The sequence below is a fragment of the Pithys albifrons genome, chromosome 5 (assembly GCF_047495875.1).
Source record: "Pithys albifrons albifrons isolate INPA30051 chromosome 5, PitAlb_v1, whole genome shotgun sequence".
Classification (NCBI taxonomy): domain Eukaryota; kingdom Metazoa; phylum Chordata; class Aves; order Passeriformes; family Thamnophilidae; genus Pithys; species Pithys albifrons.
In genome coordinates this window covers 72,510,759-72,528,336 of record NC_092462.1, presented here as the reverse complement: position 1 = coordinate 72,528,336, position 17,578 = coordinate 72,510,759, and the positions used below count along the sequence as shown (strand labels likewise).

At 41.8% G+C, this 17,578-nt stretch overlaps 1 protein-coding gene across 3 annotated transcripts in view; it reads left to right on the top strand.

The window, feature by feature from the left end:
* The window catches only part of CTNNA2 (catenin alpha 2), a 511,524-nt gene that overhangs the window by 120,462 nt on the left and 373,484 nt on the right, over positions 1-17,578 (top strand). For all 3 annotated transcript variants that reach the window (XM_071557036.1, XM_071557037.1, XM_071557038.1), the window contains 2 exons: positions 3,112-3,231; positions 5,861-6,127. In XM_071557036.1, coding sequence (XP_071413137.1) covers positions 3,112-3,231; positions 5,861-6,127 — 387 coding nt within the window. The remainder of the gene's footprint in view (positions 1-3,111; positions 3,232-5,860; positions 6,128-17,578) is intronic.

Sequence of the window (17,578 nt, the reverse complement as noted above, 5' to 3'; positions counted from 1 at the left end):
TGTTTGCATGACTTCTGCAGATATGCAAAGATTGAATGTTTGATTTGGGGTGAGACAATAGTATAGCAGTCTAATCAGTCATCAGAGAGGAAAAATAGAATAAAGAGGAGTTAAACATCGCCAGATATTTGGGATGAGTTTGCATTCACTTTTGGCTGCCACCATACAGGAGTGTTAAAAGACTTTTAAACTGAAACTAGAAAATTTTTGTCCCTAGTTTTGAACTATTGCTGCATAAACAAATCAACAAAAAACTATGATACAAACCAAAACTGTGCAGAAAATCACATAGAAAGTATTTAAAGCCTGCAGAGTTAAATGTGTGAGTTCAACAGAGGAGATGGAGGGATTTTTCCTGTTTTAATTTGTATTTTAACAGATTCAGCTGTACAGTGATACATGTTCTGGAAAAACAGTGAGAACCCTTCAGCTTGCAAACTGTGCAGATAACCTGAACAGTTGGAAAGCAGTTTTCACAAGGCAAAAGGCTGATTTTTCAGTGCAGGTTCCAGTGAGCTCTGCTCTGCTGAACAAAGTGCTGCTCTTGTGGTTGTCAGCACGTGGCCCTGGCTACGTGCAGTGTAAGCAGTGTCTCTCTCAAATATGCTTTGAATTTTTCCTTGCTAAAATGGCCCTGAAACTGTAGTTCAAGTAGGCTTTTACTAGCAAGGCTAACACTTGAATGCCATAAACAACAGTTTTTGTCTGAACATTATGTTTGAGGTTTGGATTGCAGCTCCCTCACAGGCTGCGAGAAATATTGTTCTCACATCTGAGGTTTCTTTTGGCTGTTCCAGCAGAGCCCTGTGTTATGTACAACACAAATGTCCAATACTGCATTGTAAGTGGGTGTATTTACTTACACAGTTTGCACCCTAGATTTGCAAGGGCAATGTGTGGCAGGGTGGTTTGTAATCTCTGCAGTTACCCAATATTGTTATGAATTCTCTTTTCAAAAGCCCATCAGTCTCTGAGTGTTTCAGCAAAATTCAGCATAAGGACCTTAACTTTGATGTTCACGTTCAGGTTAAAAAGGGTTATTTGTTTCTGATGATTCAACATGTCAATGTGTTAATTTTGTAATGCTAACTAATTGTAAACAAATAAAAATGAAATTACCAGGGAGAAAAAGAAGTTATATTCTACAAAATTGGTGAAGAAACAGATCTTATATTAACTCAAAGATAACTTTCAAAGACATAAGTTAACCATAAAATTAATTAGCTAAAATAATTCTACATGCCAAAGTACTGAACCCTGATTTATAATGAGTTGGACTGTGATCAGTTTTCTCTGAAAGCACGTCAAAGACTTCCCAGGAAATAGTGCATTTTAATTAATATTTTAGTGGGAATATAAGCAGCTGCTTTCTGGAAGGACACTTGGCCACTGCGTTCAGGTTAGTTTTTGCATTACTAAAATTAGGAATAGTGGTTATTGCAGAAGCTTTTGTAATTCTCATAAAAAATCCCCATGCAGCAATACAGCATGTGATCATGTACACAGAGAATGATGAGTATTTTAATTAACTCCCTGCTAGTTAATCAGAGGGGCACATCTGTACAGTTGGGTGAAGTGTTTTCTCAGCAATTGAGAACTTGCTCCAATATGAATTTGTTAAAAACAAATTATAATAATAATAAAATAAAAATATTATCAAAAAGGGGCTTGTGCTCCTGTCTTTTTCTAACACTAATCATAACTAGTTTCTTTATTTTGGAATTCCATGGGCTTGAGCCCTGACTGACAAGATAGAGTATGATCAGCAGCTTTTGAAAACTGATTATCAGAGTGGATTTATCACAAATTCTTCAGCAATTCTGTTTATTATGAAGCTGGCAGGACTTAGGAAAAGGTGTGTCAGTTTGTCATGCCAGTGTTCAGCACTGCAAACATATTAAAGATGAAAATTGCAGGTAGTTTAATGTAAATGCTTCTTGATATGAAAGGAAAATGTTCGTTTTTTGCAAGAAATTCTGCAAGAAGGAATTAGTTGATAGAGTGATGCCTTTGTAAGTTGTGGTAATGGGAAGGCAGTCAGTTCATATTTAAACACTGCTGTTCTTTTTAAGAGGAAAAGAAGAGGTAATTTAGAGTCTGGGTAAGCTTGTAAGTCTCAGACTTGGTTTATAATTTGCAACATAAAAGCTATGAATTTATGTACTTGAATTATGCATTTTCCAATAGGAATGTATGAGTTTGCTACTCCACTGCCCTGTAATTTGGTAAATCTGCAGGAAGGAGGTAAAAGCGCAAAATGAAAATATTCTCTCTCACTGGTAGGGAAACACAGAGCAACTAAACCAATAAAAAGGCAGGTTTTGCATGTACTTCTGCCTTTCTAAATTATTAGACAGCAGCTACTGCTGAATTTAGAGATTCCTATTAGCATTCAGAGAGCTGCAAACTTTTGCTCTTGCATTCCTTCAGATATTCTTGCTGTGCATAAGGTAAAGATTCACAATAGATTTGGTGGATTAACTTGTTGGCACAACTGGAGTTTTATATCTTTGCCTGCTCAGCATGACTGAGGAACTGCAGCTGTGTTTCCTTGGGTAGACTCTTTTCTCAGTGTTGGGTAACTGAAAAGTAAAGCTGGCAAAAAAGAAGTAAGACATTCTGGTTTGAAGTTGTCATTTATTTCACACAAGTGCTTTGGATTTATCAGGGTAAATTTAAATCATAATAGTAAGTTTGAGTTTCCTTTTTAATTGCTATTTCTTGACCAGAATTCATAATTTCCCTTGTTTTCCCATAAAGGCTGTACCACACATTAGGAACATATTCATCTATTTTGTTTTAAACCCCACAGATATTAAATATTTCATCTGATGGGTGTGAGTGGGGAAACTGATAGAGTTGTGCCTTTTACATTGATTGGTTTTACATGATCCCAGAGCACAGTAAATGCAAAGTAATGCAGAATGACAGCTGCTCTATTAAAGAAATTAATTAAGGTTAGTGGGACTGTCAAAAAGCCACTTAAAAAAAAAAAAAAAAGCTAATTTGGGTCCATGCAGGGGAGAGCATTGGGTGGAATAGTTCCAGACTTTGTCAGAAGTACAGCTGGAGTGAAATGCTGCCGCATCTGTTTGTTGGGTTGTGTTGCAGGTGGAGGAAGCTCTGGAAGCCGTGAAAAATGCAACGAATGAGCAAGATCTAGCGAATCGCTTCAAGGAGTTTGGGAAGGAGATGGTCAAACTCAACTATGTGGCTGCCAGGAGACAACAGGTGAGGGCAGGAGGCCTTGGCAAAATCTGCCTTGCTTCCAAAGGGCTTGTAGTTCATGGCCAAACCTGGTTTTAAATGTGCAGGGAGCGATTTCTGTGTCGTGGCCTCTGATTTAGTCACAGTGATTATTTTTTGATTTGATGAAGCTTTTCAAAAGTGCAGCTTCTTAAAGAGTGTTTTCCAAGTGGTTTCAGTTAATAACAGATTGAAGAGTGAAAAGGCAGTGATTCAAGAGGTTAAGGATAGTTTTCATGAGATGATTATTCCCATTTAATTCTAACCTCTGCAGCTCTCAGGTCGCTCTGACAGCTGCTAAAGCACAAGCTCTTGGGTAGTTCAGTGCAATTCAAATTCATGAGGAACAGAAATCTACTTTGTGTTTAAAACCATTACTATTAATTTTCAGCTATTTAAAAAGCCAAGTACTCATTGCTAAGGCAGCTGAAAAGAAGCCCAGAAGGTCAGGATAACATTTATTCAAGGCCTGCCATTGTACAACTTCACAATGAAGAAAACTTTCTCCTGAGCACTGTTCTTTTTAAGGCAGTGCTGTCACTGTGGACTTGTGTAAGGTCTGTCCACCTTCAGCTGTATTTGAGTGCCACCAATAATTCAGGGACAAGTCATCTTTGTACTGCCTGGCACACCAGATTTGGAAAGCTGGCTTTCCACAGTCATCTGCCTATTTACCTTATTGGTTGAATTACAGTAGTGGCAATTTACTTCTGAATTATGATCGTGGGGTTTTTTTTTAATGAAAAATAGCATTTTTGGAGTTATCCTGAAATTAAATAAGTTAAAAATGTAAAAGCTAGTCACTGTATAAACAATGCTTTTCTGTGTGTTCAGACAGTTTCCCTGTGGAAATACAAATATGGGAAAAAGAATGTGGAAGGTAATGAAAGTTTATATCTTTTAAGCTCTTTTTGGAGGTAAGAAAATACGACAGAAATCCAAGTTATAAATCTCTTAAAACTTACTTCTTAAGGTGCATTTTATAATTCCGGTAAGGTTTTCCATATAACTGGGAAATCTTGGCAGGATTAGAACTTACTGCTTAGGTGTTCATACATTTTCATGTCATGTCCTCTGGTTTGTAGCCTGGTAAAGTTTAAACTTAATTCTCTCTGAAAACTGTTACCTGTCACGCATATGTGGTTGTAATTAGTCAATCCAGAATTTCTGGCTTGTTTTTCAGTGTTTGCTAAAGATTCTGTGTGTGAACATAAATAAACCAGGCAGCTCTCCAGAATTCTTTGTTCCTAGTTTTAAACTGGAAGTAATAATGTTTTGTTATTCCTTATGGATGTTGTTAGGACTTTAACCGATGTTTGAAAGGCTATCAGGGGTGGTGTGATAGACCCTCTAATTAAAAAAATTCATGGATCAAATAACAATAATGATACCCTCTTATTCTGGTAACATATTGTGCAATGTCTGATTCTTGTTGTCAGGAGAAACAAAACAAGTATATGTCATAATATCCCAAATATAGAAACACTACATGATATGAAGAATAGAACAAAATGTGAAGGGAAGGCTAAAAATAATGAGAGGCATATTTTATAACTCTTTAAGAACTAAAACCATAACCATCTATGTAATATTTTCATTTTGGTTGTTTTTTAAAGGTGGTTTTAAGATGATTTTATAGAGGAAATGGTTGTAGTACTATGAAAAATAAGGCAATTGCTGAAACAGGATTGTTGCACTTGCATTGCCTTTATGGACTCAGCAGATCAGGAAGAGTAATTTTGAACATTTTATGTCAATTGGTTGTGGGTTTTTGCATAGGGGATGTGCATGGACTCTGGTGGGATGCTGGGAGCAGAATGTAACAGCTGTGGCTACACAGAAGGGCTGGACTTTCTTGGGCAGGAGAGGAATTCTTTCTGTGACTTATGGGGGATTCTGCCGTTGATTCCCTCCCACCACCACATGGTGTTTATCCATGGATACCTAAGGCAGTGCAGTCCAACACAAACACTTTCATTTACAACTATAAATTAGAACTTGCAGCCCAAAATACCAATCATATCCTGCATCCAAAGCAGTGTGGGCAGCAGGTGAGGGGAGGGCATTCTGCCCCTCTCCCCCACTCAGGTGAAACCCACCTGCAGAGCTGCCTCCAGCTCTGGGGTCCCAGCACAGGACATGGAGCTGTTGGAGCGAGTCCAGAGGAGGTGCCAGGATGGTCAGAGGGCTGGAGCAGCTCTGCTGAGAGGAAAGGCTGGGAGAATTGGGATTGTTCAGCCTGGAGAAGAGAAAGCTTTGGGGTGAACTCAGTGCAGCCTTCCAGTACCTGAGAGAGCGACAAGGAAGATGAGACAAGATTATTTACAGGAAGAGAGGAAAGGGTTTTAAGATGAAAGAGAGCAGGTTTAGATCAGATATTGTGAGGAAATTGTTGTCTGTAAGGGTGGGAAGGCCCTGGCACAGGTTGGGCAGAGAAGCTGTGGCTGTCCCATCCCTGGGAGTGTCCAGGGCCAGGTTGGACAGTGCTTGGAGCAACTTGGGCTGGTGGAAGGTATCCATGCCCATGGCAAGGGGTGGGAACAAGATGCTTGTTAATGTCCCTTCCAACTCAAGCCATTCTGTGGTTCTGTAACACCTGCTGTGTTCTGTGCAGGAGCTGAAGGACCCTCACTGCAGGGACGAGATGGCCGCAGCGCGCGGGGCTCTGAAGAAGAACGCCACGATGCTCTACACGGCGTCCCAGGCCTTCCTGCGCCACCCCGACGTGGCAGCCACCAGGGCCAACAGGGACTACGTCTTCAAGCAGGTGCAGGAAGCAATTGCTGGCATCTCCAACGCTGCCCAGGCCACCTCGCCCACTGATGAGAACAAGGGCCACACTGGCATAGGAGAGCTTGCAGCAGCTTTGAATGAGTTTGATGTGAGTATCACAAGGATTTGGCAAATGAAGTGCTTCTCCATGCAGTCTGCAGAGCTTTTAATAAGGTATTCTCATACAGGGCTCAAGTTTGCCTTTTCATTCAGGTCCATTTCCTCAGGCTGCAGAGGCAAAGGGCAGGCATTGATATGTGTTATTTTTAATGAGGAATGAGTGTTTGCTAATGATGGGCTGGAATTATAAGGAGTTATTTGTGCTCATGTGGAGTGGCGGATAGAGGAAAGAAATTGTCTTTATCCCTAGTGTCCTTGGCAGATCTTGTTGCATAGTTCTAAATAATGCAAAGTCTGATTAATCTGGCAGTTTAGTTTTGTGACCAAGATCTGGGGTTAGCTCAATGGTCAAGTCATGTTTGTCTGGCAAGTCAGGAAGACAAGACAAAAAATGAAGATGGTGATGGAGCTCAGTGTCCTGGAAACATTAACATTCAACTTGAATCATGAATTATGTTAATCAAAGATGAGGAAACAGCATCTTTCAAAGACAGTTGATAGCAGTCAGTTCAGCTGCAGGCAAAGTGCTGCAGTCTCTGTTCCAGCAATAGATACAGTTCTGCCTAAGCAACTTTCTTGACAGTTAATTGTTTAACTGCTAATTTCATTACCAGGCCTGTCTGATGATTTTTTCTTATCTCACATTTGAGGATTATCCTTTAGAAAGTGAAAAAAAACCCACAAAACAAACCTGCAGACAGTCTCTGAAAACATTTCCCTCTGTCATTCTGAGCTTGGGCAAGGATTTGTTAAAATTATTATTGGGGAATGGTGTCCTCTTCACTTGGATTAATTCACAAGGTTGTAATAAAAGCATCTGTCACGTGCAATCAGAAGCTGCTCAGTCCTGCTGGATTTAGGGCTGACAGTGGAGGTGAGTGCAGGTGGTTCATCTCATGGTGTGTTGGACTGGGCTTGTCTTCTGCATCTCTTCTTGCATCCATGGCTTTTCCTGCACGATTATTGTGGGTCAGGATCTCAGGAATTCTGCCTGGTGCTCAGGGCCCTCTCAGCTCACAGGTCCCTTGGTAAGATCCTGGGAATAATATCCCTCTGTGGTCTGACTGTGCTCTGGCTTTTGTGTGGGACTTTGCACATTATGGACAGCAAAGGTTTGGCAAACAGGGATAGAAAACATGTGACTTCTCAGTCCCAAAGTGATGATGCTGCTGCTGCCTTCTGGAAAAGGCAGCTGTTCATTGCAAAGGGAGTCGTTGTGCTTAGTGAAAATAAACGTGGGGAAGACTAAGCGAGAGCTCTGATATTGTCCCTGTCTTTATGAGAATATTCATCCTTGTTCTGCTCAGGTAAAGTCTGTGCCACTTCCATGATGTTGCAGGAATCATGAATGCAGGTGGGGGATGTATAGCCATAGCATTGTGTTATGTTCACAATTACCTGTGGAAAAAACAGCCTTTTTGGGAAATTTTATCTTTCTGATTTTAGGAAATGAAAACTTTCTTTTCTGACTTGCTGGGGATACAGAGATTGAAACTATTATTTTATCTATTTTCTAACTCACTGCTTAGCTGTTGAATAAGATTTATTCCCACCTAATGCTGCAAGAGAGATGACATTTTCTGAGGTCCAAATTTACAGCTGTGATGGTGGGATGATTTTGAATTTACCTTTGTGTTTTACAAGCAAGAAAGCAAGAGAAATTACAGACTAGTGAAACCATGTCATAAATAAAAAGGTGGTGGAGAAAAAAGTTCGATTTTGATACTGGCAGTATGTTACCTCAGCAAAGGAAAGGAAGTTTGTATTTTGTAGTGAAAATAAATTACAGAATATTTATTTTACACTGTCAGTCATATGGATTGAGATCAGTTTGTATTTGGTATGAAGTGCCTAAACCCTGCATTATATGACAAGATAACTCTTCTGTATTAAAACTAAGTTTACAGGATTTTTCATTATTATTTAACACTTCTTAGACTTTATTACTTGCAATTTCAGAGTCAGTGTTCTGTGGCTTAGGGCTTCAAATAACTGCAGTGTAAATAATCTGAGTATTTTCTCAATCAAAATATCTTCACATATAAGTAATTTCTTTACCTATTTGAAGCACTTCAGCTATTATGTTTAATTAGTTCTCATGTTCATTGTCCTACTCTGAGTTATTAGCAGCAAACTTTTGGAAAGAGTTGTCACTTTTGCTTCTCAGAGATAATTTATGTAGAAATAAGAAGAATTCACAAATATCTTTCTTAGTAGATCCTTTTCTTTCAAGTCCTGTTTGAAGGTGATTGATCACAAAAGTACGTTTAATGCCTTTATCTTCAATATTTCTGCTTTAATCTTAGATAATTTTAAACCAGGTATTCCTGGTTTTATTAGTAATTTATTATTAAAATTTGGTATGTATTTTATGCTCAGTAAATATTTCTGAGTTCCTAATGCAACTGAGGGTACACATTTTGCTTCCCCTCATCATACTTGGCCAAATTTATCAAAGTTGCATAGATAAGTTTGTCAAAAACTCAGAAAATACTGTTTTCACTCAGGAGATGGTAATTTTCCTCTGGTAAGGTCTCAGCCTTTCTGATTATTGAGCTACTGCTGTGTTGTCCCGTGTCAAATCGTGGATGGATTTATTTGGTATTCTCTGTAATTTCCCCACAGCCATTGGGATGTGTAGCAGAAATGGGACCTGCACATCAACTGAGTGAGGTGGGGAGAGAAAGAAAGGGAAAGTGAAATGATTAAGTGAGAAGAGAATAAAAGAAATGAGAAGGACCAGGAAATCTGTGGTAGATGAAAATTGAGAGTAGGATAGATGGCATCTGATGTGGGTTTGGCAGCAGGAAAGAGGTAAAAATATCTGTGGGATGTGGATATAAACATATATATCTGGATATAAAAGTAAAGGCATAATTGTGTCCAGGGCAGGGAATGGGGCTGGGGAAGGGTCTGGAACAGCAGGAGCAGCTGAGGGAGCTGGAGGAGCTCAGCCTGGAGAAAAGGAGGCTCAGGGGGGACCTTCTGGTTCTGCAATCCCTGCCAGGATGGGGTAGCCGGGGGCTTGGGCTCTGCTCCAGGAACAGGGACAGGAGGAGAGGGAACGGCCTCAAGTTGTGCATGTTGATGAAAATGTCTTCATGGAAAGGCTTGTCTAACCCTGGCACAGCTGCCCAGGGCAGGCATGGAGTCCCCACCCCTGGAGGGATTTCAGACCTGTGTGGATGTGGCACTTCGGGACATGGAGCAGTGGTGGCCTTGGCAGTGCTGGGAGATGGTTGGATTGATGATCTCAGAGGGCTTTTCCAACCCAAATGATTCTGTGATTCCATGATTCTCTTCTACAGCAAGGGCTGTGGAGACATGTCCTTCATGATGGCAGTGACAGGCAAAAATAGTATTTATGGGGCACTTGGGATCTCTGGTGAGTAGGAGAATGTCTCCTTTTAGATTATGGGTTGGGATCAGGGTTCCTTGGAGTGTAGCAGTGTCGATGGGATGTGCTGACATCACTTGAGAAGTGCTGAACAGTGCTTAAATTGGAATTCTGGGGGTTTCAAACTGGGTAACCTAAAATGCTTCACCCATTAAACAATTCTAAATGTTTTTCTTGAGATTTTGATATGAAAACAATGAGGGTAATCATTCTTGTACAGAGCTGTGAGAGTAGGTGTAATGGTGTTGTAAATATAAAGCTGTTTACTATGTATACTTCTGAACAGATTAGTACCCACTATTGCAGAAGATCTTCTACCTGAAAGCCAGTGTGGTTTCAGAGCCAATAGGAGCACCACAGACATGGTGTTTGTTCTCAGACAACTAGAAGAGAAGTGTAGGGAACCTCACCAAAGCTTTCGACACTGTGAGCAGAAAAGGCCTGTGGCAGATCTTGGAACGTTTAGGATGTCCCCCCAAGTTCCTCAAAATGATCATCCTGCTACATGAGGATCAGCGTGGACAAGTCAGATATGGCAATGCACTCTCTGAGCCCTTTCCAATAACCAATGGTGTGAAACAAGGTTGCGTTCTCACACCAACTCTATTCACAATCTTCTTCAGCATGATGCTCCAAAGAGCCACAGCAGACCTCGATGAAGAAAACGGCATCTACATCCGATATCGTACCAATGGAAGCCTCTTCAACCTAAGGTGACTGAAGGCCCACACCAAGACCCTGAATCACCTTGTCCGTGAGCTGCTTTTTGCTGACGATGCCGCCCTCGTTGCTCACACAGAAGCAGCTCTGCAGCGCTTCACATCCTGCTTTGCAGAGGCTGCTGAGCTTTTTGGGCTGGAAGTCAGCCTGAAGAAGATGGAAGTTCTCTACCAACCTGCACCTCAAGAAGTCTTCCATCATCCTCACATCACCATAGGCAATTCAGAAGTTAAGTCAGTCCAGCAGTTCACCTATCTGGGAAGTATCATTTCCTCAGATGGTAAGATTGACAAAGAGATAGACAACAGGCTGGCAAAGGCATACAGAGCCTTCGGAAAACTCCATAAAAGAGTCTGGTCCAATAAACACCTGAAGAAAAGTACAAAGATCAGTGTCTACAGAGCCATTGTACTGTCTACTCTTTTATATGGGTCTGAATCCTGGGTCATCTACTGTCACCACCTGCGGCTTCTCGAACGCTTCCATCAGCGCTGCCTCCGTTCAATCCTAAACATCCACTGGTCTGATTACGTGACCAATGTGTCTGTTCTTGAACAGGCAGGGGTCAGCAGTATCGAGGCCATGCTGATGAGAACGCAGCTGTGCTGGGCAGGGCATGTCTCCAGGATGGAGGATCACCACCTCCCAAAGATTGTGCTCTATGGTGAACTCGCCACCGGCTGCGGCAAGAGAGGAGCCCCAAAGAAGAGATACAAGGACTCCCTGAAACAACACCTCAGCCTTGGCCATATTGACTGCCACCAATGGTCCACTCTGGCCTCCAATCGGGATTCATGGAGACACACCATTCACGACGCTGCTGCTTCCTTTGAGAATGCACGGAGAGTCAGTCTTGAGGAGAAAAGACAACGCAGAAAGAACCATTCCTTGCCAATGTCACCCAGGGAGACGTTCTGCTGTGCCTTTTGTGACCGGACCTGCCTATCCCGTATCGGCCTTTTTAGCCACCAGCACGCTTGCAGCAAGCGTGGGTAGTGCCCTTCTCAAATCTTCGTTCACGAAGCCTGGCCATGATGATGATGATGATGCATGCATTGCAACTCCATAGAAAGGATCATTGCTGGGTTGGAAGCAGGGCTTGAATTATCTACAATAAAATTGTGAGTCAAGGATGAAACAAATTTATAAAACCTCTGACTTGGAAAGGGAAGGAAAAGATGTCTGAAGGAAAAAAGGCCAAACCCCTTCTTGCCATTGATGACGAAAGCAAGTATCTGTTTTGTTTGTATTGCTCCAGGAAGAACTGATGAGAGGGCTTAGCTGACCTTCTCATGGAGTTTTGTGCTTGTGTGTGCCAAGTTCTGCCTCCAGCAATGGAATAAAATGATGTTATATTTGTTAAAAACGACATACAGATCTTGCTTTTTAATATACGTTAATCCAAACAGACACACACTATATCTGATATTATTCTATTTGGTGTTTTATAATTTTTAATCTTTTTAATATTTCATCTATAGTTTCTCTGCACATATCTATTTATCTTTAAAGTTACAGACCAGCAGTGCTGGTTCTTGTTACATCTTGGTCTGCTCTCTGCCTGTGGGTCACCCCTTTGATTTCCAAATCACATTGAGTCTTGAAGGAGTATGAAAATAATCTCGTTTTTAAAGGGATGTAAAGGGCAGTGCTCGCAGCACCAAGCCTGGCAGAGTTCAGGTATCATTTAGACAATGCTTTCAGGCACTTGGTGGGATTTATTGGGTCTGTCCTGTACAGGGCCAGGAGTAGGAGATGATGGTCCTGGTGGATCCCTTTCAGCTCAGGATATTCTGTGAATTGACCTGGTTGAGAAATGAAAGAGGAGGTTAAAATGATTTTTGCTACTTGAGGTATTTATGTATTTGGGATAGGTCCCAAGGTACTGAAACTGTGCCATTTTTTGTTTTGAACAGCATTTGAACTGAGTATTTCCAGGCAGAGTAACTCAATCTTTAATAAATTTTTGAACAGTGCAAGTCAACCATTTGGGAAACAACTACATTTGATGAGAAGGAAAGTGTCTGATGACAGTGACTGGTCACTGTCCTCCAGGCTGTTAAATGCAGCTCATATTTAATAAATGGACTATCATAATGTATTTCTTGAATATTTTAATGCTCCTTTAGGAATATTTTGCATGGCTGGAGAATGCAGTGCAACTTAAATGGAGTGAAAAATCTAATAAGCGTGTAATGAGCGGGAAAAATTACATAGAAACTAACAGACATAGTATTTGGGTACAACAATAGCAGACTGCCTTTTTTTGGGAATAAAATTAAGAGCTGTCAAATGTAACAGAAAGGTAGTGGGCAGAAGAGATGCTGTATCTTGAAGTGACTACCTTTAAAATGTTACTTTTCAAACAAATAAATACTGGATGGTCAGCCTGAGAATGGATTTTTTTTCTTTTCCAGAATATTTATGTAGTCTTTATTTACTTGTGAAGATGTTCTTCAGAGAAGTGATTTGTGTTGCTGCAGAGAAAAGGACAAAATGTGGACTTCAAAATAAACATGTTTGTTTCAGTATTGAAATCATAAGAAGCAATTGCAAAAATATTCCTGCATGTCCCACATAGCAGTTTGGAACCAGACTTGTTGAGGTTGATTTTTGAGGAAAGTCCAGGCAAGGGGTTATTTCTATACAGTAGAAGTTATATATTGAATGTTAGTAGGAATGCCTGTGTCAGTGTGCACTGCAAATCCAGATAACCTCAGAAATGCCTTTGAATGAAATGCTGCAGAGTCACAGAAGAGTTTGGATTGGGAAGGGACCTCAAAGCCCATCCAGTTACACCCCATGCCATGGGCAGGGACACCTTCCACCAGCCCAGGTTGCTCCAAGCAATGTCCAACCTGGCCTTCCCCAGCCATGTTTGAGGATTCTGAGCTGATCTTTCAAATGAGGAGCAAGCAGAGTAAATTTTCAGTGTCCTGATGATGCTCAGGGGACAAACAAGGCTATTGCTGCATTTTCCTGCCCACTCCAACATGTTCTGTGAGCTACTTTTGGGGTTTCTTTTCCCCCACATTTTTTCCTTGCAGAATGGGAGTGTTTTAGCAGGAAGAAATGCAAAGAGAGTTTGGGTTAAGGGCAGATTCAGACTAAATCCACGTGTGCTGGCTAGCATAGAGTTATTTTTTTTAAGATCATAGAATATTCTGAGTTGGAAGGGACCTAGAGGGATCATCGAAATCCAGCTCCTGGTAGTGCTACAGTTTTGAGCTGAGTGTGAGGATAACGTTGATAAAACACTGATGTTTTGGTTGTTATGAAATAGTACTTAATGAGCCTAATAAGGAAGAAATATCTTACTGTGAGGAGAGTGAAACATTGGATTAGGTTGCCCAGAGAAGCTGTGTCTGCCCCATCCCTGGAAGTGTCCAAGGTCAGGCTGGATGGGGTTTGGAGCAACCTGGGCTATGTCCCTGCTCATGGTAGGGGGAGAGGACTGCACGACCTTGAAAAGTCCTTTCCAACACAAAAATTGTATGATTCCATGAATCTCAGTTGTTTTAATCAGTTTTATCAGAAACTCCTTCTGCTTTTAATCTTAGTAGTTGGCTTTGTGACATATTATAGGGAATGTTTTATCTGTGCTGATGTATGAATGGACATGTTTATATATTACTGTGGAAATGTCAACGCCAGAGTAGAAGGGACAGCACTGCAAGTGTCAGGATTTTGGTGGCAAATGAATAACAGAGATAGGACCTCTGTGAAAAGAAGCACCCTGGGCTACTGTGGGTTAGGATCTCCCAACCTACATCCACCTTTAGTGCTGGGAATGGTGCTACTAATCCCTATTTGCTGTACAGGAGCACCATCTAGTGGGCTCCTGGATTTATTTCTTAATATTTATATATTTCTTTTTTTCCTGCCTGAAATGCTCCTGGGTAGTAAATTAGTGCTGTATTAGCAATCAAAGATAGTCTTTTTAATTTAACCACTCTTTTGGTGGTAGAAAAAAGCCATCTGCCAACACACCAAGTGCCTCCTGTGCTTTCAGGTCTAATCCATTTATCCTGTTTGTAGTAGAACTGTAGCCAGTTTATTTGCAAAGGACTTTTTGTAGTGAACCCTTATCCACACAAATTTGTTAGAGATAATGAAACCACAGAAAGGAAATGCACTTTAAAAACCTAATTAACATTTCTATTAAAAAGTGGTTTTTGTAGCAATAAAATTATTCCATTATTATTCAAATTACTGTGGGTTTCTTATTGTTAATAGTAAAGTACAAATATCTGAAGTGTTACATCAAAATTATATGAAATTTTTTTTGCAGGTCATGTAGCTCAAAAAGAACACTGAGTGAAATGTTCTAATTAGACTACATTTGCTACTATTTTGGGCATGTTTATTTAGAACCTCTGAAATGCTTCTATAACTTAAGTATGTGAGAAGTGAACCCATCTAATTTTTCAGGGAAAGAATATCTCCATTTACAGAATATGCTGAGTTGGAAGGGACCCACAAGGATCATCAAGTCAAACCAGAGTGTCATCCAAACACTTCTTGAGTTCTGTCAGCCTCGGTGCTGTGCCCACTGCCCTGGGAAGCCTGTTCAGTGCTCAGACACCCAGGTCAGGGGTGTCCCTCTTGGCTGCCAGGGCACTGCTGACTCCTGCTCAGCTGTAAACGAAAGCTGATGTGTTCTGTTGTGAGTGGGAAGCTCCTGCAGAAGCTCCTGTTGCTTTCTGCAGGCTGAGCAGACCCAGGAGAAAAAATTGTATATAACAATTCATTATGAATTGTTTCCCTTTCCAACAGTGGCCTTTGGCCAACCCTTAGAGAAGCATCCAGAAAAGAGGCAAACTTGGTTGTTCTTTTAGGAATCCTACCCCAACATTTGGCGATTCATGAGTTTCAAACCAAATCTGTGTCTTTGTATTTAATAATCTTCCAAGACTGTAGCAAAGCCCGGTGCCCAGTGAGGTGGCACCACATCCCTGGTGAGCACAGAGGATGTCAAAGGCATTAAAGGTATAGAAATTGAGCAGAAAAGAGACCCTTTTGAGCTGCAGCTCATCACCCACAATCAGATGGGCTGGGTGCAAACAGGCTTAACTTCACATTAGAACCAATTCAACACTGTAAGTCTGGTTGAGCACAGTGAGAACTTGTACAATGAATTTTGGGACAATAATTTTTATTGTAACAACAGGAAAGCAGGTTCAGGTGTTGTGCTGGTTTAAAGGTGAACCAGCAGGGGGAATGAACTCACCACGAGAGAGGTTATAAGTCAGAGCTAAAATTTAATAATAATATTACAATAACAACACTGACACACAAGGGAAATTGCTTTCAACTCACAAAACCCCAGCAGTATAACCCAGTGTCCTGGGGCACAAACCCAAGGGGGTTTGTTTGCCCTTGTGCTGAGACTCCTGTGGTTCCCCCAAGTCCAGAGCAAAAGGAAAAGAAAAACCTGTTGGTGCAGGCGAGGGCTGTGGTCTGGGTGAGAGCGGGGATCTCCTCCTGTCAAGGTCCTGCTGCTGCTCTGGATCCGGCAAGAAGTTCCCGAGGTCTTCTTACCCACCACTTATGTACCCTCAGGGAGCACCCAGTCCCTCCCCCTGGGCGGGGACTCACACAATGGGTGATTAACTCTGGGAGCCAGGGGGTGTTGAACTGTTGATGGCCCATTAGCAGCCCCGCCCCCCCTCAGGCTGGGTGTGAAGGTGATAATGGCTCCCTGGGCAGCTGCTGCTAATGGCCTATTGACCTTGGGGAATGAATAGAGGGGGTAGAATACACAGCTTTGATCACCCCCACACAGGGTTAGCTGGTCCCTCCTGCTGAACTAGAACAGGTGTACTGGAGATAAATGCTTGAGCTACCTATTAATTAGACTAGAGGTTTTTAGGGGATAAATGTGCTAATTACATGTTAACTACTTCAAAATTTGTTTGGGATCAATGTACTCATCATCATCATCATCTAACTACATGTTAAATACTTGCATATTTGTTGGGGTTCAATGTACTAATTACATGTTAACTAATTCTGTGTTTGCTGGGGATAAATGCACTGTCTACATGTTAACTACTTATATATTTGTTGGGGATAAATGAACTAAATACATGTTAACTCCTTGTATATTTGTTGACTATAAATTAACTAACCCCATGTTAACTATTTATATATTTGTTGGGAATATATGCACTGCTCATGTATTTTGAGGGGTAAATGAGCTAATTACATATTAGCAACCTATAAATTTCTTGGGGATAGGTCTGCTAATTACACCTTAACTACTGCTAAAATAAGAACTGTTAATATATAGACATCAGTCATCAGGTGTGATCCCCATGGGCTCTGTGTGTGACCCCTCTCATTGCCTGTTGGGATGTTTCTTGTCCAGAGAGCAGTGCAGGTGCTACAAGGGTTCCAGCAGCCACTGCAGCAAATGCTTCCTGTGCCAGCTCTTCCTCTACACACCTGCTCTACTTCTTCTTCTTTGTTTGAGTCTCCCTTGCTGCCCTCTTCTGCATTTCCACCATGTATCCTCAGATTTCCTTCATCTCTTTGTGCCCCTTCCTTAGGATGGACATTGTCTTCAGTGACTCCCTCCTTCTCCTCAAAGCCTCTTTGAGGGCTCTCCTGGCCACTGCTTGCTGGTTCATGGCTGCTCTGCTGCAGCTAAACCTGGCCCAGAGCAGGACCAGGACTCCAGCAAGAGCCCAGAAGTGCCACTGTCAAATGTAAAAGTGGCTGACATAACCCTTGGATGCTTTGCTCCTTGAGATCCCCTGCTGTGGGATGGGATGGGATGGGTTCCCTCAGTGCTGACCTCTGGGCTTGTGGGGCTGCTCCTGGATCCTTTGGTACACTCCTGGGTGCCTGGTGGAGAATATCCTGGTAGTGGGATGGGACCTCTCCATGGCTGGGTCTCTGTTCCTGCTTGGCACTGAGAGGACCTTGGTTCCAAAGAGACATTTCCCGAGAGGGCTGTGCAGCTGTAGGGGGCCATTTCCAATAGGGAAAGTGTAGCATCACCAACTCCAGGCTGCTTTAGATCAAGAAAGCAGCAGATGGGTGGTTCTAGCACAGACCTTGAGCTGTTTGCAAAGTAGTGATACCTGTGTGTTAAGTAGTGATTGGTCAACTCCTGCTGTGCCTCAGCACCAGGACAAGGTGTAAGAATGTGGTGTAAAACTGTGCTCAGGACAGCCCTGGTTGGGTGGGACACCCCTTGTGCAGCACCAAGGAACAGTCTTCCTTCAGGAAGGATCTCCTGTGACAATGACCCTGCTGGCGTTTTGTAGAATCCTGGAATGGTTTGAGTTGGAAGAGACCTTAAAGAACATCTAGTTC